This window comes from Bos grunniens, chromosome 2, assembly GCF_055505025.1.
Source record: "Bos grunniens cultivar Pamir isolate PY7600 chromosome 2, Bosgru_T2T1.0, whole genome shotgun sequence".
Classification (NCBI taxonomy): Eukaryota; Metazoa; Chordata; class Mammalia; order Artiodactyla; family Bovidae; genus Bos; species Bos grunniens.
In genome coordinates this window covers 18,221,860-18,246,202 of record NC_141166.1, presented here as the reverse complement: position 1 = coordinate 18,246,202, position 24,343 = coordinate 18,221,860, and the positions used below count along the sequence as shown (strand labels likewise).

The 24,343-nt window shown below is 40.2% G+C and overlaps 1 protein-coding gene across 1 annotated transcript in view; it reads left to right on the top strand.

Moving 5' to 3' along the window:
- The window catches only part of CAB39 (calcium binding protein 39), a 102,320-nt gene that overhangs the window by 22,001 nt on the left and 55,976 nt on the right, over positions 1-24,343 (top strand). Inside the window, exon 2 of the mRNA XM_086335867.1 lies at positions 23,407-23,562. Coding sequence (XP_086191993.1) covers positions 23,449-23,562 — 114 coding nt within the window. The 5' untranslated portion in view covers positions 23,407-23,448. The remainder of the gene's footprint in view (positions 1-23,406; positions 23,563-24,343) is intronic.

Genomic DNA, 24,343 nt, shown 5'->3' with positions numbered 1-24,343 from the left:
CCAGCAGGAATGTCCCAAAAGGCAGTAGTAAACAATAGAGGAAGATGTGGTTCACTACAGAACAGACAGGTCAGTTAAGTCACTCGGTAGAGAACTGCCATGTAACGTATCAAAACTATGAATGGAGTTTAAGACTGCATTATGAAATCTGTGGATAGATGGTCTTGCCTGGTTAGATCATATGTGGAGTATAGGGTCTGGCTTGAAATACCACACTTTTCTTTAAAAAGGATGAGACAAGCTGGACTCCTGGAGAATTAACTGAGGGGAATCTTCTGACTGAGTCAACTCTCCCAAGTTTTATCTTCATTATAACAAAAGCACAACTGGATACTATTGACAGGAATTTGGTTACCAACAATGCTAAAGATAATGCAGACTGAATGTGAATATTATGGCCTTTTTTTTTTTGATTGGGCTAAGTGGCTTTATTAGAGAGAGCCAAGATTAGAGGATTTAAGAGTTGGCATTGGGGTCTTTCTTCTTACCAAAGGTGGGTTTGACATTGATTAAGCGCCAGTTGTATAGCATACACCTCTTGGCCCAGTCTTTTTTTTTTCTCTTGTTTGGCCACTTTGGAAGTCTGACCTCTTACTTTCCCAGCATGGGCCAGGGAATAGTTCACAGGCTAGCATGGTGATGATAATTTATATATTGTTAATAATATGTCTGATTAGACTTTTCAAAGTACTTTGAGTTCTTCTTTCTACATGACATCTGAAAATATTCTCAAGTCACGGAACTATACTTTTGAAAATATATCATATTTAAATGTTTATTTAACATCATCCTTATTTAACATGGGCTTCCCAGGTGGCTCTGTGGTAAAGAAACTGCCTGCCAAGCAGGAGACCTGGGTTGGGAAGATCCCCTGGAGAAGGGACTGACTAGCAACTCCAGTGTTTTGGCCTGGAGAATTCCATGGACTGTATAGTCCATGGGGTCGCAAAGAGTCAGACACAACTGAGCAACTTTCACTTCTTTATTTTACATATATTTTAGTGTAATAACCATTTATAAAGAACACTTTCTGCACACACACACACACCCCATAATGTAATTGGGTGGCTACTGGAGAAAGGTCATGAATTCATGTTATAGTGGATTTCTTGATTAATTTTCCCCCTCAATTCAGCAGTGCTAGTGTGAAAGTTGCCTCACTGTCAGACTGATTAAAATAGTGAGGTTTGTTAAGTTAGATTCTACTAGAACTAATTTCAAAGAAGAATGTGCTGTTTAATTGTAAATAATGTCTGCATCATATTCAATATGCAGTTACAAGCCTGATAGGATATCCAGAATTTGTAAAGAAAAAGATTATAGATAAAGCTATAAGAAAATGAAAACTTTGTACATTGACAAAAAGTCGAAATGCAAACAGCAAATTAGGGAAACATATTTGGAAAAAAGATACAGCCAAAGGGATAATGGGATTCCCTGGTGGCTCAGATGGTAAAGAGTCTGCCTGCAATGCGGGAGACCAGGGTTCGATCCTTGGGTGGGGGAAGATCCCCTGGAGAAGGAAATGGCAAAACACTCCAGTATTCTTGCCTAGAAAATCCTATGGATGGAGGAGCCTGGCAGTCCATGGGATCGCAGAGTCAGACATGACTGAGCGGCTTCACCTGCACCTACCCAAGTATCCTTTAAATCAGGAAGAAAAAGACCCCAAACCCGGTGTAATAATAAGCATTAGAGATGTACAGTTTTGCTAAGGAAGTCCAGATGGATAATAGAAAGAAATGTGTTTATTGTCATTAGTGATCAGGAATTCAAATCAAAGGAGTCAAATTGATGGTTCGGTGGGTAGAGAAGGAGGTCAAGAAAATAGTGTTTTTATTCTGACAGATTGGCAAAAATCACAAGGATTAGTAGGGCTGGTGTTGGTTGGCTGGTGAGGAAATCACTGCCTTCTAGTACTGTTAATGACAGTGTAAACTGGCAGAAGCTTTTGGTGCAGGTTGTAATCTTTGTGTTTTGAGCCCCCAGGCACTCAGAATCTCCTTGGCTTCTTTTATTCTGGCATCTGGTATACAGAACATTGTGTGGTCTTTCTGTGGCCAGAACAGCCCTTTACTTAGTCATTCTTTATAGAAAATTGCTTCCTAAGGTGGGAAGGTCAGGAATCATTTCTTTGGTTTTTATAAAGCTGAACTGACACATACGCAGTGACTCTGCTGAGTGAGATAGATCTGGCTAGCAGAGAAAAAGACAAGGGCTTTCTTTACTCTCACTCATTTTATATGACTTGCAGGAGAGAGTAAAGCTGGGCAGGCTGGTTGGACACAGAAGAGAAATACAGTAGCACATTAGAAATAAGACCCAAAGCCTATGACCTAGTATTTTTGCTGAAAGAGTTACAGAACAGCCTGTCCTTTGGAGAAATGCTGCAGTGACCCCTGCTGACTCAGAAGAGAGCTGTGTTGGTCCAACAGGTTCAGCTATGAAGAAAGTATATGTTTACTTTTATAATGAATTTAAAAGACATTGTTAAAAGTATATTTTGTGTGGAATTATTGATATAAAATATTATACATTTTGCTAAGCTGTGCTCATACAGAAATTTGAAAATAGAAGGACCCAGATCAAACATGTGTAAGTGTAGTCTCATTCATGGCACTTATTTTAGTGAGCAAACTACCTTTCATTTAACAACAAAAGATGTTTGAAAACTGTTATTGGGCTAGTATTCAACCGAAGCGAAAATCAGATATGTATAGAGCAAACTTTTCTGCAGAGGTAAGATTCAAGTTAGGTGTGTATGCATGTATGTCTATTTTTAATGTAATTTAAAGTTACAAGAAAAGTCAGAGAGCTCTGAAACATGATACTGTCTTAGCGCTTAAGAATTATTTAGCTAATTACAGTTTGACTAAAATACTTGCAACCATATGTTTAAGTGAATTCTAGAACTGTTTAAGTGATTGTTCATCCATGCCCCACCTTATTCCAGAGAGGATTTAAGGCAGCTTGAAGTATTCTATTGTACTTAATTATCATAATTTTAGTCTTGAAAATCCATAATGACTGCATGGTTCACTGAGATTACCACAGTAAAACTTGACACTAGTCGTATGGTTCTCTCAAAAAGTGTTTGAGGTTTAACTATGAGGTTCCTATTTGTAAAACTAATACACAGATTTTTTTTTTTTTTTTTGGTGATGCTTTTAAAAATCCTTGTAAAATTACTTTTCTCTGAAAATTGCTTTGTTTGAAGCAAAGATCTCTCCTATAAGAAGATGTCTTTTGATTTGTTGTTGAAATAATGAATGTTATCATTAGAGCATATTTCATAAACATTCATAATTTGACACTCATAGTGTGAGTAAAAGAAACTTTCAAGGATTAACAAAAAGCCTATCTTAGAACACAAAAGTGAAATTATTTCTGACAGCACATTTACTAAGTCTATTTCATTAAGTTCTTGTTCTGTAATTCGTTCATAACAAAAAGTGTGAATTTGAAATAGAAATTTTTTCTAGAAATTTAAACTTGTGGGAATATTATTAAAGATTGATTTACCTATAATGATTATTTACTACTTTTGATTACCCCCCAAAAAATTGAATTAATGGTTCATATGACATATGCAGTTGGGGTCATGGAGAATGTTCCACCAAGAATAGTCTACCCTAACCTATACCTCTAAATTCTGAAAATGTGAAAGAGATTAAAAGTCTCCAACAGTCTCTCTTTTAAAAAACATTAAGTGTGTGCCTAACAGAGTTTTAATTAGTCTGAACTTAATCGACTCATCACTTTGACATTATGTCGTGATGTGTATTCTCTAAATCCAAGGTCTGTGAACACTTTCTATCCATGAAACCACCCCTTCCTGCTTTCCCCAGTTCCTGCGGTGAATACTTCCTGTACTTCCACAAGCTAGAGAACTCATGGTCACTCAGACCTATACCCATATTTGGAACTAGACTTGATTAGAAGTAAAAAGTAGTTCCCTATGCAATGCATTCCTGATATTTAATAGAAAAGAAGCTTGGGTTGTCAATGATGAGCAATAAAAATCCTTTCTAAAGCATATGGAACAGAGGTATGGGCCAATTTTTGTTTTTTGATATTTTGGTGGATTTTTTTGAGGGAGGGAGGGAACAGTCAAAGGTATCTTTTTCATATTTAACTCATAATAGTTTTAGAAATTGCTCTTTGTTTATTTGATCAGAATTTAAAAATGAGTATTTTTTTTAAAAAGTATTATTAGTGAATGTTTATTTTTGGTTACTTTTTCATAATTAAGTCATACTTTTATGTTGTACATTTTTGTAATAGTTGATCTGTGTATAAGATGACAGGACAAATAAATACAAGAGAATTTGAAGATAAGAGACTTACCTTGAATTCTGATGGACATACTCACCATGGGATCTCAGGGCTGGTCTTTTATATGAGCCTAAGCACAGCCTTGTCTAACTCAATGAAACTAAGCCATGCCGTGTGGGGTCACCCAAGACGGACGGGTCATGGTGGAGAGGTGTGACAGAATGTGGTCCACCGGAGAAGGGAATGGCAAACCACTTCAGTATTCTTGCCTTGAGAACCCCATGAACAGTATGAAAAGGCAGAATGATAGGATGCTGAAAGAGGAATTCCCCAGGTCGGTAGGTGCCCAGTATGCTACTGGAGATCAGTGGAGAAATAACTCCAGAAAGAATGAAGGGATGGAGCCAAAGCAAAAACAATACCCAGTTGTGGATGTGACTGATGATAGAAGCAAGGTCCGATGCTATAAAGAGCAATATTGCATAGGAACTTGGAATGTCAGGTCCATGAATCAAGGCAAATTGGAAGTGGTCAAACAGGAAATGGCAAGAGTGAATGTCGACATTTTAGGAATCAGCAAACTAAAATGGACTGGAATGGGTGAATTTAACTCAGATGACCATTATATCTACTACTGTGGGCAGGAATCCATTAGAAGAAATGGAGTGGCCATCATGGTCAACAAAAGAGTCCGAAATGCGGTACTTGGATGCAATCTCAAAAACGACAGAATGATCTCTGTTCGTTTCTAAGGCAAACCATTCAATCACGGTGATCCAAGCCTATGCCCCAACCAGTAACACTGAAGAAGCTGAAGTTGAACGGTTCTATGAAGACCTACAAGACCTTTTAGAACTAACACCCAAAAAAGATGTCCTTTTCAATATAGAGGACTGGAATGCAAAAGTAGGAAGTCAAGAAACACCTGGAGTAACAGGCAAATTTGGCCTTGGGATACGGAATGAAGCAAGGCAAAGGCTAATAGAGTTTTGCCAAGAGAACACACTGGTCTTAGCAAACACCCTCTTCGAACAACACAAGAGAAGACTCTACACATGGACATCACCAGATGGTCAACACCGAAATCCGATTGATTATATTTTTTGCAGCCAAAGATGGAGAAGCTCTATGCACTCAGCAAAAACAAGACCAGGAGCTGACTGTAGCTCAGATCATGAACTCCTTATTGCCAAATTCAGACTGAAATTGAAGAAAGTAGGGAAAACCACTGGACCATTCAGGTATGCCCTAAATCAAATCCCTGATGATTATACAGTGGAAGTGAGAAATAGATTTAAGGGCCTAGATCTGATAGAGTACCTGCTGACTATGGATGGAGGTTCATTACATTGTACAGAAGACAGGGATCAAGACCATCCCCATGGAAAGGAAATGCAAAAAAGCAAAATGACTGAGGAGGCCTTACAAGTAGCTGTGAAAAGAAGAGAAGCGAAAAGCAAAGGAGAAAAGGAAAGATACAAGCATCTGAGTGCAGAGTTCCAAGAATAGCAAGGAGAGATAAGAAAGCCTTCCTCAGCGATCAGTGCAAAAAAATAGAGGAAAACAACAGAAAGGGAAAGACTAGAGATCTCTTCAAGAAAATTAGAGATACCAGGGGAACATTTCACGCAAAGATGGGCTTGGTAAAGGACAGAAATGGTATGGACCTAACAAAGGCAAAAGATATTAAGAAGAGGTGGCAAGAATACACAGAAGAACTGTACAAAAAAGATCTTCATGACCCAGATAATCACGATGGTGTGATCACTCACCTAGAGCCAGACATCCTGGAATGTGAAGTCAAGTGGGCCTTAGGAAGCATCACTACGAACAAAGCTAGTGGAGGTGATGGAATTCCAGTGGAGCTATTTGAAATACTGAAAGATGATGCTGTGGAAGTGCTGCACTCAATATACCAGCAAATTTGGAAAACTCAGCAGTGGCCACAGGACTGGAAAGGGTCAGTGTTCATTCCAATCCCAAAGAAAGGCAATGCCAAAGAATGCTCACACTACCACACAATTGCACTCATCTCACACGCTAGTAAAGTAATGCTCAAAATTCTCCAAGCTAGGCTTCAGCAATACGTGAACCGTGAACTTCCAGATGTTCAAGCTGGTTTTAGAAAAGGCAGAGGAACCAGAGATCAAATTGCCAACATCCGCTGGATCATCAAAAAAGCAAGAGAGTTCCAGAAAAACATCTATTTCTACTTTATTGACTGTGCCAAAGCCTTTGACTGTGTGGATCACAATAAACTGTGGAAAATTCTGAAAGAGATGGAAATACCAGACCACCTGACCTGCCTCTTGAGAAACCTATATGCAGGTCAGGAAGCAATAATTAGAACTGGACATGGAACAACAGACTGGTTCCAAATAGGAAAAGGAATACGTCAAGGCTGTATGTTGTCACCCTGTTTATTTAACTTATATGCAGAGTACATCATGAGAAATGCAGGGCTGGAAGAAGCACAAGCTGGAATCAAGATTGCTGGGAGAAATATCAGTAACCTCAGATATGCAGATGACACCACCCTTATGGCAGAAAGTGAAGAGGAACTCAAAAGCCTCTTGATGAAAGTGAAAGTGGAGAGTGAAAAAGTTGGCTTAAAGCTCAACATTCAGAAAACTAAGTTGGTCCCATCACTTCCTGGGAAATAGATGGGCAAACAGTGGAAACAGTTGTAGACTTTATTTTTCTGGGCTCCAAAATCACTGCAGATGGTGACTGCAGCCATGAAATTAAAAGACGCTTACTCCTTGGAAGGAAAATTATAACCAACCTAGATAGCATATTCAAAAGCAGAGACATTACTTTGCCAACAAAGGTCCGTCTAGTCAAGGCTATGGTTTTTCCATGGTCATGTATGGATGTGAGAGTTGGACTGTGAAGAAAGCTGAGTGCCAAAGAATTGATGCTTTTGAACTGTGGTGCTGGAGAAGACTCTTGAGAGTCCCTTGGACTGCAGGGAGATCCAACCAGTCCATTCTGAAGGAGATTAGCCCTGGGATTTCTTTGGAAGGAATGATGCTAAAGCTGAAACTGCAGTACTTTGGCCACCTCGTGTGAAGAGTTGACTCACTGGAAAAGACCCTGACGGTGGGAGGGATTGGGGACAGGAGAAGGGGACGACAAAGGATGAGATGGCTGGATGGCATCACCAACCCAATGCACATGAGTTTGGGTGAACTCTGGGAGTTGGTGATGGACAGGGAGGCCTGGCGTGCTGCGATTCATGGGGTCACAAAGAGTTGGATATGACTGAGCAACTGAACTGAACTGAAAGATGTACTAGCTGGGAAAGACCTTCATGCTGGGAAAGATTGGAGGCAAAGGGAGAGAAGCACAGCAGAAGATGAGATGGTTGGGTAGCAAGCATCACTGACTCAGTGGACATCAATTTGAGCAAACTCGGGGAGATCCTGAAGGACAAGGGAATCTTGACATGCTGCAGTCCATGGGGTCACAAAGAGTTGGGCATTTTGGTGACTCAACAACCACAATGATGTACAGGATGTATTTACCTTACCATAGGAATTGGGAAAAGTGGGAAGGGGTAGTTTCATGGATAGAAGATGTTCATAGACCTTGAATTTAGAGAATACACATCACCATATAATGTTCAAGTGGTCAGTTGGTTAAGTACATTCTAATTTAACATTAATTTAAAAAAAATCAATGCAAAAATGTTGTGAAGATCCCAAACAGGATGGTTCTACAAATCATGCCTCAGTCTTGGGAACCCAGATCCACCTTTTCAGTGTTCCATCTTGGTTAATTACATGTGTACATTACACTTTAGTTAGAATTGTGCCATGTTGCTCTTCATGGCACAAACAACATACAAGTGGCAGCACATATGTATTAGGAAACTTAAGCGAGCAGGTGTGGGTCCAACTTTGTACATAGTAACATCTAGATTGTAGGTGCTTTCCTGGATTTCGTGCTCACCCTCCAAGAACCTCCACAACAAGCCAGGTGGTGGCACCTGGCCCTGTACTGCCTGGGTTTCAGATTAAAACTTTCTAGTTAACTCCTGCTTGCTTATGTATCAAGTCCTTTCTGTGGCCTTTTACTTTCAGAACTGTTTTTTGGGTTCCAGTCAAAACGTGTATCTGGAGTCTTACACAAAGTAGCATGCCAAATGTCATGAGCGTGCAACAAGCTGGCTAGTATTCAGTTCTGCCACATTGGGTTTGGGGACTTCCTGACTTGTTGAGGGTTATACATATGTTAATTTTAAAAGCACACTATAATCAACATTTTGAAACCTCAGGAGTGTGAGGAGAAAGATTACTTTTACTGTGGGGGTCTTCATGGAGGAGCTGTTATTTAAAAGTGGAGTTAAAGATGGACAGGATTTGGGACAAGTGGAGAAGGTGGGGGCATTCCCAAAGAGCTACTCATGCTGGCATTGCTGCAGTTGTCTATGAATTTCAGGGAGGGTCACTGTAAGTCAACTGTTGAAGGCATTGCCTGAGCACCTGTTTCTTCGGTAGACATTTTTTTTCTTTTTATGTGCCATCAACAGGTAAGTTTATTTATTGAATTTGTAGTGGACAGAATGACAACATGTATGCATTGGAACTGTTAAGTAAGAGCTGTGAGTCCAGAGAGAAGAAGGAGTTGTTCTTATGGTTTAAGGTGATCATTTTGCATTTGCACATAAATTTGACAATTTAGGCAAATGGGAAAAAAGCAAAGCACAATAGGCATGTCAATTATAGGAAACATAATTCTTCAGAATAAAAAATTTTCCCAATTTCTAATTTTTAAAAATTACGAAAATGTTCAAGTATATACAGATACTGTAGTATAGTCAAGTTCTAGCCACAACAGCAGTTATTAATATTTTAGCCTTGTTTGATCTATTCCCTCCACCTTACTCTTAAGGAAGAGTGTACTACAGTATTTTAAATCAAATCCCAAATCACCCATATTTCAGTACATATGTCTAATTGATAAGGATATTTTTACATACTATATTATAATACATAACAAAATTAGCAGTAATTTGTTAATTATCCTACCTAGTATATAATTTTTCTGATTTGCCCATATATCTTTTGTATAGTTGGTTTATTTGAATCAGGCGCCAGAGAAGATCCATGTATTTGACTCTGTCTAGTGAGTTTCTTTTATTAAACATTTGCCACTGCCTTTCCTGTCCCCCATCTGCTAATGCTTTTTGATTTGCTGCAGAAACCCAAATTTGTCTTGTTGAGTGGCCCTGGTTCTGGGTTTGACTTAGTGCTTCCTTATTATGTTGTTTAACTTGTTCCTTCATCCCCTGTGTTTCCTATAGACTGATAGTTCTAGGAACTTGATTAGATTCAGTTGATTTTTTAAGTGAGGGAAAGGAGGTAAATATTTTTATAGATAGAGCTTTGTACTTCCTGTACATCCTACCATGAGTCACACTGATGTTTGATTTTCCTAGTCACATTGAAGCCTGATTTTCTTATTTTAAAAACACTGATAGATCAGTGTTCTAAGTTATCAGCTCCAGTATACCTGCTATGAAGTTCTCGATCATCCTTTCACCTTTAATTTTAATGGCCATTGATAATTGTTGCCTATATCCCATATTTCATCAAAATTGCACAATGTTAATTTTCTATTTTTCTTTCTACATTTATTAACTATGTGAATCTTCCATAAAGAAGATTCTTCCCGTTTCAACTATTTGGTTACTCTCAAATGCAGGCTATACAGAAAAGACAGGATAAAAGTGCCATTCTCTTATTTACCAATTTTGCGGGTATTGAGTTATTGTTCTCACAGACTTTAATGTGACCAATGAATTTTCATTTTTGATATTATAATCTTCATGAGTTTTAATCTTTTATATTAACTATGGTATAGTTTACTTATACTACTGTCAAATATATAATTTATATATTATATATGCAAATTTTAATTTTCATGTCAGTTCATTGCAGTAAATTTTTTATGCCCGAGTTGTATTATCTTAGGCTTGTGGGAGGGCTTCTCAGCGGGCACAGTAAGAATCTGCGTGCCAGTGCAGGAGATGCAAGAGATGCAGGTTCAGTCTCTAGGTTTAGAAGGTCCCCTGGAATAGGAAATGGCAACCCACTCCACTATTCTTGTTTGGAAAATCCCACAGACAGAGGAACCTGGCAGCTACAGTCCATACAGTTAGAGTCAGACACAACTGAGTGCACACGCACATACACACACACATGCACACACGTGCCTGTGGGAACCTTTCACATTGGGTCCTGTGTCTTTTTTGGCATGACATCACCCATCTTTGCTTTCTGAGGTAGCATGTCCCATTATCATCTTATATATTTTCCAGCTCCTTCACGGGGCCCTGGTTCCTTTACCTGGGAATGATCTTATACTACTTTTTTAAATCAGATCAGATCAGTCTCTCAGTCGTGTCCGACTCTTTGCGACCCCATGAATCGCAGCACGCCAGGCCTCCCTGTCCCTCACCGACTCCCGGAGTTCACTCAGACTCAAGTCCATTGAGTCAGTGATGCCATCCAGCCATCTCATCCTCTGTCGTCCCCTTCTCCTCCTGCCACCAATCCCTCCCAGCATCAGAGTCTTTTCCAATGAGTCAACTTTTCGCATGAGGTGGCCAAAGTACTGGAGTTTCAGCTTTAGCATCATTCCTTCCAAAGAAATCCCAGGGCTGATCTCTTTCAGAATGGACTGGTTGGATCTCCTTGCAGTCCAAGGGACTCTCAAGAGTCTTCTCCAACACCACAGTTCAAAAGCATCAATTCTTCGGCGCTCAGCCTTCTTCACAGTCCAACTCTCACATCCATATATGACCATGGAAAAACCATAGCCTTGACTAGACGAACCTTTGTTGGCAAAGTAATGTCTCTGCTTTTGAATATGCTGTCTAGGTTGGTCATAACTTTACTTCCAAGGAGTAAGCTTCTTTTAATTTCATGGCTGCAGTCACCATCTGTAGTGATTTTGGAGCCCAGAAAAATAAAGCCTGTTTCCACTGTTTCCCCATCTATTTCCCATGAAGTGGTGGGACCGGATGCCATGATCTTCGTTTTCTGAATGTTGAGCTTTAAGCCAACTTTTTCACTCTCCACTTTCACTTTCATCAAGGGCTTTTGAGTTCCTCTTCACTTTCTGCCATAAAGGTGGTGTCATCTGCATATCTGAGGTTATTGATATTTCTCCCTGCAATCTTGATTCCAGCTTGTGTTTCTTCCAGTCCAGCGTTTCTCATGATGTACTCTGCATATAAGTTAAATAAACAGGGTGACAACATACAGCCTTGACGTATTCCTTTTCCTATTTGGAACCAGTCTGTTGTTCCATGTCCAGTTCTAACTGTTGCTTCCTGACCTGCATACAAATTTCTCAGGAGGCAGATCAGGTGGTCTGGTATTCCCATCTCTTTCACAATTTTCCACAGTTTATTGTGACCCACACAGTCAAAGGCTTTGGCATAGTCAATAAAGTAGAAATAGATGTTTTTCTGGAACTCTCTTGCTTTTTCCATGATCCAGCGGATGTTGGCAATTTGATCTCTGGTTCCTCTGCCTTTTCTAAAACCAGCTTGAACATCAGGAAGTTCACAGTTCACATATTGCTGAAGCCTGGCTTGGAGAATTTTGAGCATTACTTTACTAGCGTGTGAGATGAGTGCAATTGTGCGGTAGTTTGAGCATTCTTTGGCATTGCCTTTCTTTGGGATTGGAATGAACACTGACCTTTTCCAGTCCTGTGGCCACTGCTGAGTTTTCCAAATTTGCTGGCATATTGAGTGCAGCACTTTCACAGCATCATCTTTCAGGATTTCAAATAGCTCCACTGGAATTCCATCACCTCCACTAGCTTTGTTCGTAGTGATGCTTTCTAAGGCCCACTTGACTTCACATTCCAGGATGTCTGGCTCTAGGTGAGTGATCACACCATCGTGATTATCTGGGTCATGAAGCTCTTTTTTGTACAGTTCTTCTGTGTATTCTTGCCATCTCTTCTTAATATCTTCTACTTCTATTAGGTCCATACCATTTCTGTCGTTTATTGAGCCCATCTTTGCATGAAATGTTCCTTTGGTATCTCTGATTTTCTTGAAGAGATCCCTAGTCTTTCCCATTCTGTTGTTTTCCTCTATTTCTTTGCATTGATCGCTGAAGAAGGCTTTCTTATCTCTTCTTGCTATTCTTTGGAACTCTGCATTCAGATGTTTATATCTTTCCTTTTCTCCTTTGCTTTTTGCTTCTCTTCTTTTCACAGCTATTTGTAAGGCCTCCCCAGACAGCCATTTTGCTTTTTTGCATTTCTTTCCTATGGGAATGGTCTTGATCCCTGTCTCCTGCACAATGTCACGAACCTCATTCCATAGTTCATCAGGCACTCTATCTATCAGATCTAGGCCCTTAAATCTATTTCTCACTTCCACGGTATAATCATCAGGGATTTGATTTAGGTCATACCTGAATGGTCTAGTGGTTTTCCCTACTTTCTTCAATTTAAGTTCGAATTTGGCAATAAGGAGTTCATGATCTGAGCCACAGTCAGCTCCTGGTCTTGTTTTTGCTGACTGTATAGAGCTTCTCCATTTTTGGCTGCAAAGAATATAATCAATCTGATTTTGGTGTTGACCATCTGCTGATGTCCATGTATAGAGTCTTCTCTTGTGTTGTTGGAAGAGGGTGTTTGTTATGACCAGTGCATTTTCTTGGCAAAACTCTATTAGTCTTTGCCCTGCTTCATTCCGTATTCCAAGGCCAAATTTGCCTGTTACTCCAGGTGTTTGTTGACTTCCTACTTTTGCATTTCAGTCCCCTATAATGAAAAGGACATCTTTTTTGGGTGTTAGTTCTAAAAGGTTTTGTAGGTCTTCATAGAACCGTTCAACTTCAGCTTCTTCAGCGTTACTGGTTGGGGCATAGACTTGGATTACTGTGATATTGAATGGTTTGCCTTGGAAACGAACAGAAATCATTCTGTCGTTTTTGAGATTGCATCCAAGTACTGCATTTCAGACTCTTTTGTTGACCATGATGGTCACTCCATTTTTTCTGAGGGATTCCTGCCTGCAGTAGTAGATATAATGGTCATCTGAGTTAAATTCACCCATTCCAGTCCATTTCAGTTCGCTGATTTCCTAGAATGTCGACATTCACTCTTGCCATCTCTTGTTTGACCACTTCCAATTTGCCTTGATTCATGGACCTGACATTCCAGGTTCCTATACAGTATTGCTCTTTACAGCATTGGACCTTGCTTCTATCACCAGTCACATCCACAGCTGAGTATTGTTTTTGCTTTGGTTCCATCCCTTCATTCTTTCTGGAGTTATTTCTCCACTGATCTCCAGTAGCATATTGGGCACCTACCGACCTGGGGAGTTTCTCTTTCAGTATCCTATCATTTTGCCTTTTCATACTGTTCATGGGGTTCTCAAGGCAAGAATACTGAAGTGGTTTTCCATTCCCTTCTCCAGTGGACCACATTCTGTCAAATCTCTCCACCATGACCTGCCCGTCTTGGGCTGCCCCACGGGCATGGCTTAGTTTCATTGAGTTAGACAAGGCTGTGGTCCTAGTGTGATTAGATTGACTAGTTTTCTGTGAGTATGGTTTCAGTGTGTTTGCCCTCTGATGCCCTCTTGCAACACCTACCATCTTACTTGGGTTTCTCTTACCTTGGGCATGGGGTATCTCTTCACGGCTGCTCCACCAAAGTGCAGCCATTGCTCCTTAGTTTGGACGAGGGGTATCTCCTCACCACCGCCCTTCCTGACCTTCAATGTGGGATAGCTCCTCTAGGCCCTCCTGCGAATTTTTTAAATAACACTTCTATAATCAGGAAAAAGTATCACATGTACATTATAAATATTTGTCCTTAAGAAAAACAATATACAGTACACATTCTCATTGCCCGTTGTTAACCTTTGATTTTTTTCTTAGTCAGCATATGTGTTTGCATATATAGAACACACGGGTTTATTTTATATACGTATACATATATATGTACATATGGGGCATATAAATATGTGTATGTACCTTTCTATCTAAAGTGTTTTCAGTTAAAAGGGATTGTGGGCATTTTTTTCAGGTCAGTAGAAATCTTCAGAGTTTTTTTTGTTAATTGTATTTACTTATGCCTGTGCTGGGTCTTTATTGCTCTTCTCTCGTTGTGGCGAGCAGCGGGGCCCCTCTCCAGTTGTGGTGCATGGGCTTCTCATTACGGTGCCTTCTCGTTGTAGAGCACGGGCTTTAGTAGTTGTGGCACATGGGCTCAGTTGCACAGCTTTGGGGCTCTGAGCACAGGCTCACTAGTTGTGGTTCATGGGCTCAGTTGCTCTGCAGCATGTGGGATCCTCACGGATCAAGGATCTAACCTGTGTCTCCTATATCGGTAGTTGGATTCTTTACCACTGAGCCCACAAGCCCCAGAGCATTGGTTTTTAAATGATTTCACAGTGTTCAGTTACATTTCCTGGGAGTTTTTCTCTTTTTCACCTGTCTTTAAGTAATGATTCATCTGCCATCTTGGGACATAAATCTTAGAGAAACAGGTTTACCGGAGAAGCATTTTTAAGTCTACTGATACACAATGGACATATTCATTATCATACGAGAGACACTGAACTAGTACCTGGTGCAAAGTTGGAGTCCTTAGAAGTCTTACCCCTTGCACTTTACTAAGTATTAATAGCTTCATGGTGTTTGAACAGATTATTCAATATTTTTGTGCCTTAGTTTACTCATTTAGAACAGAAAAAAAATAACTTCTCTTAGGAGTGAAGAATCAAAAAGTGTTTCTGCTCTTTCCTTGAGAATCAAAAGAAATAGTTTGGTCCTTCTACATATTTTCTACAGGTATGTTCTAGGGTTCAGGTATAAAACAGTGAATGAGAGGAATCAGCAGAGCACTCTTTGTGGGACTTATTTTATCTGCTCCTGCTGCTCCTGTCTCTATTAATATATCTCAGGTAACGGTGACAAGTACTGGAAGAGCAATGAAGCAGGGTAAGGAGATGAGAGTAGGGGAGAAGCCCTCTGCGGGAAGGCTTGGTCAGGAGGGCCCTGTGGGTAAAATGAGGAAGAGAGCCATGATGATCTGCGCTAAGAGCTCTCCATGAACAACATGGAAAATGTTCTTGGGCCTGGCCAGGAGTGTCAAGCCAGACACTGTGGCAGAAGCCTAGAAGGTAAGAGATGAGGACAGAGAAGAGTAAATCACAAGGAGCCTTGCAGGCTGCAGTCAGGAGTGTGGATTTTATTCTCAGGGAAATGGGAAGGATTAAACAGAGAAGTGATAGGGCTTTGTGAACTGTGAAGTGTTGTGCTATAGAAGAGATCCTATATTATTTTAAATACTGCTACTGTTACCACCATGATAACCACCTGGTTTACTCGCTAAGCTGTAAAAAATGTCAGTTTGCTTCCTGAATAGTATCCAGTGTTGCACATCATTGGCCCCTGAAAGTCTGATCAAGATATTAGTTTGGCTAAAAAGTTCATTTGGGTTTCCCTGTCGCTGTTATTAAAAAACCCTAACAACCTTATTGGCCAATGCAATATATTAATTGCAAAGAACACTTCGCAAGTCTTCTTGTGTGCTCTTGAACAATTAATTTTGGTTTTACATATCTGATGATGAGCTATGTGAATGGCAGCTTTTTTAATTAACCAGAGGTTAATTTAACCTTCTTTAAGCTACTGCTTCTTTAAGCTAGTCACGGGTTATTTTAATGAAGCTGCTGAATCATTGCATCTTATTTGCAGCTTAGAAGAGCATATAGCCTATCTTTCCAAAAACGAAATCAGAACTTTTAGATGCAGTTTTAAAAAGGAGAAAATCACTCATTTTGCATTGCTGTATAGTCTGTGTGGACACCTTTTTTTTAAACCCATTTTGGCTCTGAAAATTGTAGCCATGAATCAGATGTTAGAAGGAAAAAAACCCACAGAACTACCTTTTTCTACTATTTATTCAGATTTTACCACATGCGGATGCTCTTCTAAGAACTTGTCGTTTAGTCGCTCAGTCGTGTCCTGCTCTTTGCAACCTATGGACTGAAGCATGCCAGGCTTCCCTGTCCGTCACCGTCTCCCAGAGTTTGCTCAAACTCATGTCCATTAAGTCAGTGACGCTATCCAACCATCTAGTCCTCTGTCACCCCCTTCTCCTCCTGCCTTCAATTGTTCCCAGCATCAGGGTCTTTTCCAGTGAGTCAGTTCTTCACATCAGGTGGCCAGAATATTAGAGCTACAGCTTCAGCATCAGTCCTTCCAATGAATATTCAGGATTGGTTTCCTTTAGGAGTGACTGGTTTGATCTTGCAGTCCAAGAGACTTCGAAGAGTCTTCCCTGGCACCACAGTGTGAAAGCAGCAATCCTTCGGCGCTCACTCTTCTTTATGGTCCAACTCTCACACCCATACATGACTACTGAAAAAACCATAGCTTTGACTAGACAGACCTTTGTCAGCAAAGTGATGACTTTGCTTTTTAATATGCTGTCTAGGTTTGTCATAGCTTCTCTTCCAAGGAGCAAGCATCTTTGAATCTTGTGGCAGGAGTCACACAACCCACAGTGATTTTGGAGCCCAAGAAAATAAAGTCTGTCACTGTTTCCATTGTTTCCCCATCTATTTGCCATGAAGTGATGGGAATGGATGCCATGATCTTAGTTTTTTGAATATTGAGTTTTAAGCCAGCCTTTTCACTCTCCTCTTTCACCTTCATCAAGAGGCTCTTTAGTTCCTCTTTGCTTTCTGCCATTAGGTTGGTGTCATCTGCGTATCTGAGGTTATTGATATTTCTCCCGGCAGTCTTGATTCCAGCTTGTGCTTCTTCCAGCCCAGCATTTCTCATGATGTACTCTGCATATAAGTTAAATAAGCAAGGTGTCAGTAAACAGCCTTGGCATACTCCTTTCCCAGTTTTCAACCAGTCCATTGTTCCACATCTGGTTCTAACTGTTGCTTCTTGACCTGCATACAGGTTTCTCAGGAGGCAGGTAAGGTGGTCTGGTATCCCATTTCTTTGAGAATCTTCCACAGTTTGTTGTGATCCATATAGTCAAAGGCTTTAGTGTAGTCAATGAAGCAGAAGTAGGTGTTTTTCTAGAATTTTCTTGCCTTTTCTATGATCCAACGGATGTTGGCAGTTTGATCCCTGTGCCTTTTCTAAATCCAGCTTAAACATCTGGAAGTTCTTGGTTCACATGCTGTTGAAGCCTAGCTTGGAGAATTTTGAGCATTGCTTTGCTAGTGTGTAAAATGAGTGTAATTGTGCAGTAGTTTGCGCATTCTTTGGCATTGCCTTTCTTTGGGATTGGAACGAAAACTGACCTTTCCCAGTCCTGTGGCCACTGCTGAATTTTCCAAATTTGCTGGCATATCGAGTGCAGCACTTTTAACAGCATAGTTTTTCAAAGCTAGACGTTTTAACTCTCAGTGGTAAACATAGGTTCAGACTTCATTTATTCTGACTCCCAGTCTAGCCCTCTTCTCCCTACCTCACGGATATAGAAGCTGGCTGAGGGCTATGCTTTTGTGAATAGTGGCACAAAAAGCAATCTCCTCCTCCTTTTTAAAGTGATTTCAGTGGGTCAGTAAGTGTCCCAGTCATCTTGACAACCAGATTTTCCAGGACATCTCCTAGGGGTGATATTGGCCCCTTTGACAACTACAACCCTTCGTGGAGAATAGTGAGAGTCTCCACTTGGTGTCTCTAGGGGTAGAGAGATTTAGAAAATTGAATTTACTAAAGTTGTGAACTTTAATAATTTCCTGATTATATGAAAGAGTTAACAAATGGAAAGAGTCTGCTCAGACAACCAAAGTTTTGTGATTGGGTGAACAGTGGATCCATTCACTGTGAAGGGGAATTTAGAAGAATAAGAAGAACTTGGGGGTGAGATTTGAGGCGCCTGGAGGGCACCTGTAGCGAGCAGCAGTTAGAGATGTAGGCTGATGGGTTGGAGCTGGAGATGGACTTCAGGTGGGTAGATGAGATCACTCAGAGAATACAGGGTAAGAAGACAGCCAAGATAGAGCCTTGAAGGACGTCAACGTTGGAATAAATATCAGTCATTGAATTAAAGGCGGAAAGAAAGGGCATTTGGAAAGACAGGAAAACAAATGTGTGAAAGCTAAGAGGTGTGAAGTGCTAAATGTTTGTGTAAATTCCTTTCTTGCAGATTTAGCATGTTATTTTATAAATATTAATTTTAGTATAAAGGCATACTAAATTATTCCCCACTCCTGTCCTCCCAGTTTTCATGTTAAATTTCCCCTCTGAGTCGTCTTTGGGATTTGGGCATGTCCCACTAATTTACCATCAGGAACAAGCTTACCCTCAGTTTGAGAGACGCAGAGATGGGTCTCCACAGCCCTCTGTAATGCTGACAGTAGCTGGCTTTCTCCCAGTGGCATTAGTAATTTTGACTCAGCCCAAGGAATCCTATTGAGATTTATTATGAACCAGGGTTTTTTTTTTTTGAAGAGACAGGGAAAAGAGTATTTAAAAACTAAATGAATTTTTTCAACTACAGTATACATTTTTGTCCATTTCCTTCATGAACTCCGGTTATGTCTAAAACATAGCTTAGGCAAAACATAGTTTAAGAAAAACTTGGAACATATGCAGTAGTTGAGAAACAGTGAAAACACATAAATCCATCTAGATTTTAAAGATTTTTTTTACCATATTTTCAAGTGTGTTACTTTGGCTTAGAGGTAGTTGGCATATTTAGGGAACCAAAAGGACCTCAGTGTGGCTGGACTCCCGTAATTAGAGGCTAGAGGGCTGTGTGAACTGGAGATGGGTAAAGCCATGGTAGACAGTTTGGATTTTACCAAAAAGGCAATGAAAAGTTATTGAAGGGCCTTACTCAGGGAACTCTTGCTGTTATTGTTCCCTAGAATTCTCTCAAATCCTTATGGTAAAGGAAGAAAGGGGGAAGTGAGAGCAAGGCAGGTGAGGGATGTCTTATAACCATCTAGAAGTGAAGTGAAGTAAGTCGTTCAGTTGTGTCTGACTCTGTGACCCTATAGACTATACTCTCCAGGAATTCTCCAGGCCAGAATACTGGAGTGGGTAGTTGTCCTCTTCTCCAGGGGATCTTTCCAACCCAGGGATCAAATCCGGGTCTCCTGCATTGCGGGCATATTCTTTACCGGCTGAGCCACAAAGGAAAGCCCTTTAACCATTGCTACTGCAATACTTCAGCTTGGGCATCTCCATACTCTTGGAGACGTGTGCCTGGGTGTTTCACATCCTTCACGGACACAGAAGCCTGTGAATAGTTCAGCTTGATGGTGGACCAGGCCCCTTTGAAAGCACCGTCTCCATTCCTGGGAGGAAGCAGAGTGGGCTGGAGAGTTGATTGTCAGTGCTGCATTTGCTATCATTTGGGCATTGTTGGAAGGTCATGAGTTGTTCTGTGAAGGGATTAACCTCTGTTGCTTGTAAGGACTAGGCTTCCCTGGTGGCTTAGATGGTAAAGAAGCTGCCTGCAGTGTGGGGGACCTGGGTTTGATCCCTGGGTTGGAAAGATCCCCTGGAGAAGGAACTGGCAACCCACTCCAGTATTTCTGCTTTGAGAACCCCACAGACAGAGGAGCTTGGAGGGCTAAAGTCCACGGGGTTGCAGAGTCAGACACGACTGAGCTAACAGCGCATACACATACACCACAGATGCACAAGCAAACTAAAGCCTCACGCTCGACTCAAACTCAGTTTGTATTTGGTTCCAAATCTTCAGGTAGATTTCAGATAATTCTTTGTTGCTAAAATGAATTTAAGTGATTTATGAAATCTAGTTTAGTCGTATTTCTTTTAGCTGTGTGTGTGTGTGTGTGTGTGCACGCACGTGTGTGTACTATTACATATTTTAGAAACTTTAGTTTTCTTACATACAGATCATGGTCAAAGTCTGCTGGTTCTGTTGGTTCTGTCTGACTTGGTGGATTAGTAAGGTTAGTAAATTGGCAGCCTTACTTTTCTGTCATTCAGCCTTCCATGGAAATATTTTATTAATAGTACTTTTTATGTATTAAGGATAGTTTTATATATCCATTGATTTCTTTAAATTCAGTTTTGTGTTTACCAGAATTATACATGTCAAATTGAAGGAGGCAAATAGTTATAGAAAGAGTTTGTAAGAAAAATAACAATCCTCCACACTTTTCCTGCTCTCTAGAGGTACAGCCTCTTTTGATCAATTGTTTTGGAATCTTTCTCCACATCTTTAATGAACGTACTAATACTTCCATGACAAATCCATAATTTCACCATGTTACTTACAACATTGCCTCAATAGCTGCTTTTATTTTCTTAACTCATCGTAAAGTCAGTAACAAAAAATATGTACTCAGTAATTCTAAACACGTTAAGCTAACGTGTTTATAAGACTTTTTATTTCTCGAAGTATTTCTCTTAGCCTTTTAGCAATGTTCTAGGCACATGTATTGTCTGCCTGCTCAGTCATGACTTAGAAGCCATTCACAAATTTTAAACTTCTCTACATTTTCAATTAATTGTTTAAAAAGTTGTATCACAAGTGACATACAGTAGTATAAGGATAATTAAGCTTAATACAAAGCAAATTTAGCCATAAGAAGTTCTAATGCAGAAGTTTTAAGGGATACTATTTCCTTGTTTTTGATCCCCCAAATCTTGGTTGTATTAAATAAGAATTGGTGAATTTGAGGGTGTAAATGAAAGAAATAAAAGGATTTTTATTATTGCACTTAGGCTTTAAAATAAGAACTGTGTGATAAAGTTTTTATTTATACATTTTGTAATGTTATTTAAATAGTTCTTATTTATTCTTTTACTTAATAATTATACTTAACTGTATTTTTAAAATAATAAATCAAAAGAATATTTAAAGTGTGTGTATGAGAGATGGGGAGGGAGGGCAGAGAGAAAACACAAGCATGTCCTGAAGACCTTCAGCACTGGGACTGGATTAGAGCTTGCTGAGGAATGTCCGCCATGTGTTACTGACTGTATTCCTCTAAGTATGGTTTATTAGTTTATATGTTCAGCAGAATCTTGTCTGCCTGGTGTATTAATTAAGAGAAATGATTGTGGCATGCTTCCCCTTGCCCTCACAAAAGCAATTTGTATATGTATTCTCTTCGGCAGCTGTGTTTTTTCTTCTGTGACCAGTATTTCACGTGTAGTAGCTGGAAAGTCACTTCTTCCACCACTGAGCCAGAGCTGAAAATAATCTCTGTTGCATAGCACCCTAATATTTCCTGCAAAATAGCCATTAAACATTCCCAGGCTTTACCCAGCATAGACTTGTTTTATCGCTGCTATTATTTGTGGAATACAAATAGGAAGATTATATATTCATAGGATTTATTGTGAGTGTGAATTCACTGTTTACAGAGAAGCAGTCTGCATTGCCCTCTACCCTTCTTAAAAATAAATAAAAGAAAAAAGTAATGGAAAGGAATGATCCAGAATTTGGGTCCCATCTTGCCAGGTAATCAAAGAGAAAATGTAACCACCACCTGGGGTAACTCACCTGTAGTTGATCCAAACTTCTTATTGTAGAAAAGATATTTAGAAGTAAATTTATGCATCTTTGAATTTTGAGAACCTGTGTTTGAGGGCATTTCTCTTTGATTAAAGAAGATGTGGTTTTAATGTGATCAAAAGAAGATTTACAAGCTGACAGAGGTGAACTGTGTAGGTGACTGATTCGGGTATAGAGATTGATCAAAACAGATCATATCAAACCATGTCAAGAAGTAACATACTTGTTCATGGTTTGTCGGCTTCTTGTTAGAAGTCATTTACATGTTCTTTCCCCCTAAATGTTTATTTGTAAACAGACATGCAACTCTCTGTATCTCAAACTTTAGAGAAGAAACATTCCAACACTTTCTTCAGTGAAGTCTTAGGTGAAGGTCAAAGGAAGTGTTATGATGCTGTGCAGAGAGATTTTATGTTGATCAGAAAAAATACAAAGTAGGGTTGGGGTGTCTGAGACCTACCTCCACCTGGGCAGTGGGTGCCAGGGGCAGTTAACTATAGGAGTTTGGAACTCCCGGGTTGAAAGTCACTGAACTAAGTGATCTTTAAGGTTCTTCTCAAAAGTGTTAATCTTTTGGTATCTTATATGAGGTTGTTTAGCGAGGGTGGGTGTAACTTCTTTTAGTTTATTTAGTGAGAGAAATTGTAACTTCTGACCTGTTCTCGTTCCTTCCATCGTTTATCTTGTTAACTGTGTTTATTCATGGTGACTTCTTTGAATAGTTGATAGCCCCCTTTTGCCTGATGTAATTGAAACGTTGTCTTTTGCTTCCCACAAAAAATTAAGAACTTCCAGAAGTTCATTGTCCCCAGAATTTATCAAGTGAGTTCCTTCATAGAGAATAGCCATATCCAGGCAGAAAAAGTACACCTTGAAACCATCACTTAAAGAATTTGCAGATCTGATGGGGAGATGTGCCCAAGGCTCTCTCCAAGGTTCCTCCAGCCCTGAGCCCTTGGGCCTCACTGAGGAGGAGGAGGATGGGTGTGCCTGCGGGACGCTTAGCAACAAGCAGCATGAATCTGGAAAAAGCGCATCTGGTGAGACCTAGAGAGTGGGCCTGTTGCCATTGTTTTTTGGCTAAGCCCCTTACTAACTTTTTACCTCAGTTTCCTCAACTGTAAGATAGAGGTGTCTATTAACTGGAGGTATAGTGTGGTGATTAAGGACACTTTGGATCAACCTGAGCCTGAGCTGGTTTTACCCTTTAGTACCTTGAACCAGTTTCTTTAAGTCGTTCAGCTTTACCTGTAAATGGAAGTAATATAATGTCCTTGGAGAATTGTTTGAAAAGATCCCATAGATGACGGATTCCGTTGCTTAGGAGGGGCCCTGGCAGCACTAGCAGGCCACCAGCATCGGCACCATCATGTTCCTCTTCACATGGGGGTTAGGAGAGCAGGGGATTAAAAAGGTGTTTTGAAAAGTACAAAGTGCTCTATAATTCTACAGTCATTTCTCATGTATTTGTGGATTTCCTAGGACTGATTTTGAAACTGATGTGAAGTAACTTGCTCAAGCCTGGCTGTCTTCTCCGATGAGGGTTTAGAAAGCATGTCTTCTGTCTGCGTCCCTTTTCCTCACTGGTACCTTGTGCTGTGTCCACAGGTGGAGCAGGCGGAGCGCAGTGAGGCGCCTGTCGCTGCCGCCATGCCGTTCCCATTCGGGAAGTCTCACAAGTCCCCTGCAGACATCGTGAAGAACCTGAAGGAGAGCATGGCTGTGCTGGAGAAGCAAGACATTTCTGACAAAAAGGCAGAAAAGGTATGTATTTGGCTTTATTTTATATTTTTAATCTTTGGATTAGGAGCACATGTAAGACAAATTATGAGGTGATTTCTAAAAAGCAGTAAATTCAGTTTGTGTTTATTTAAGGTTTTTAAAATATAGTCCGACTAAGTAGCGCTTGCTGGTGCTATTTAAATTCCACATGTTTTCACCTTTTCTGCCATCTAACACATATCTAACTTTTTTCTCAAGTTTTTCATTTGAGGTTTCCAATTTTATTTTAACTTTTGGGGTTTTTGTTGTTGATGTGGTTTATCTGATTTCTAAAATCAGTGTTTCCACTGGTAGTCTGCCATGGGAGAAACCTCTCCTGATTTTGTGTTTCCTGTATCCCTGACAAGTATCTTCTACCCAGTCATCACAGTCTAAAACGTGACTTTCATCCCAGTTTGTCCACCACCCCCTCCCCACCAAGAAGCATCAACTTTCAAGAAATAGCATGAACCTCTACTGCTTCCTGAGAGGTTTAGGAATTGATCCCGACTTCCATTCCTACTTGACAAAAATTCTCACGACCTTGTGGACCGTAGCAGTAGTCTCCTTAGGGCTCTTTCTGAAATATCTCCCCTCCTTTAACCCTTCAGTTCAGCCTTCTCGCATGGTACATGAGACCCTTTGTGACCTGGCCTGTACGGCTCTCGGTGAATTTTAACCCGTTTCTTCCTTATTCTGTGTGCTCAACCAATCTCAGCTTCTCTCTGTTTATGGAAAGCAGTTAATAGCAGTCAGCCAGCTGTACTCTTTGTCTTGTTTCACT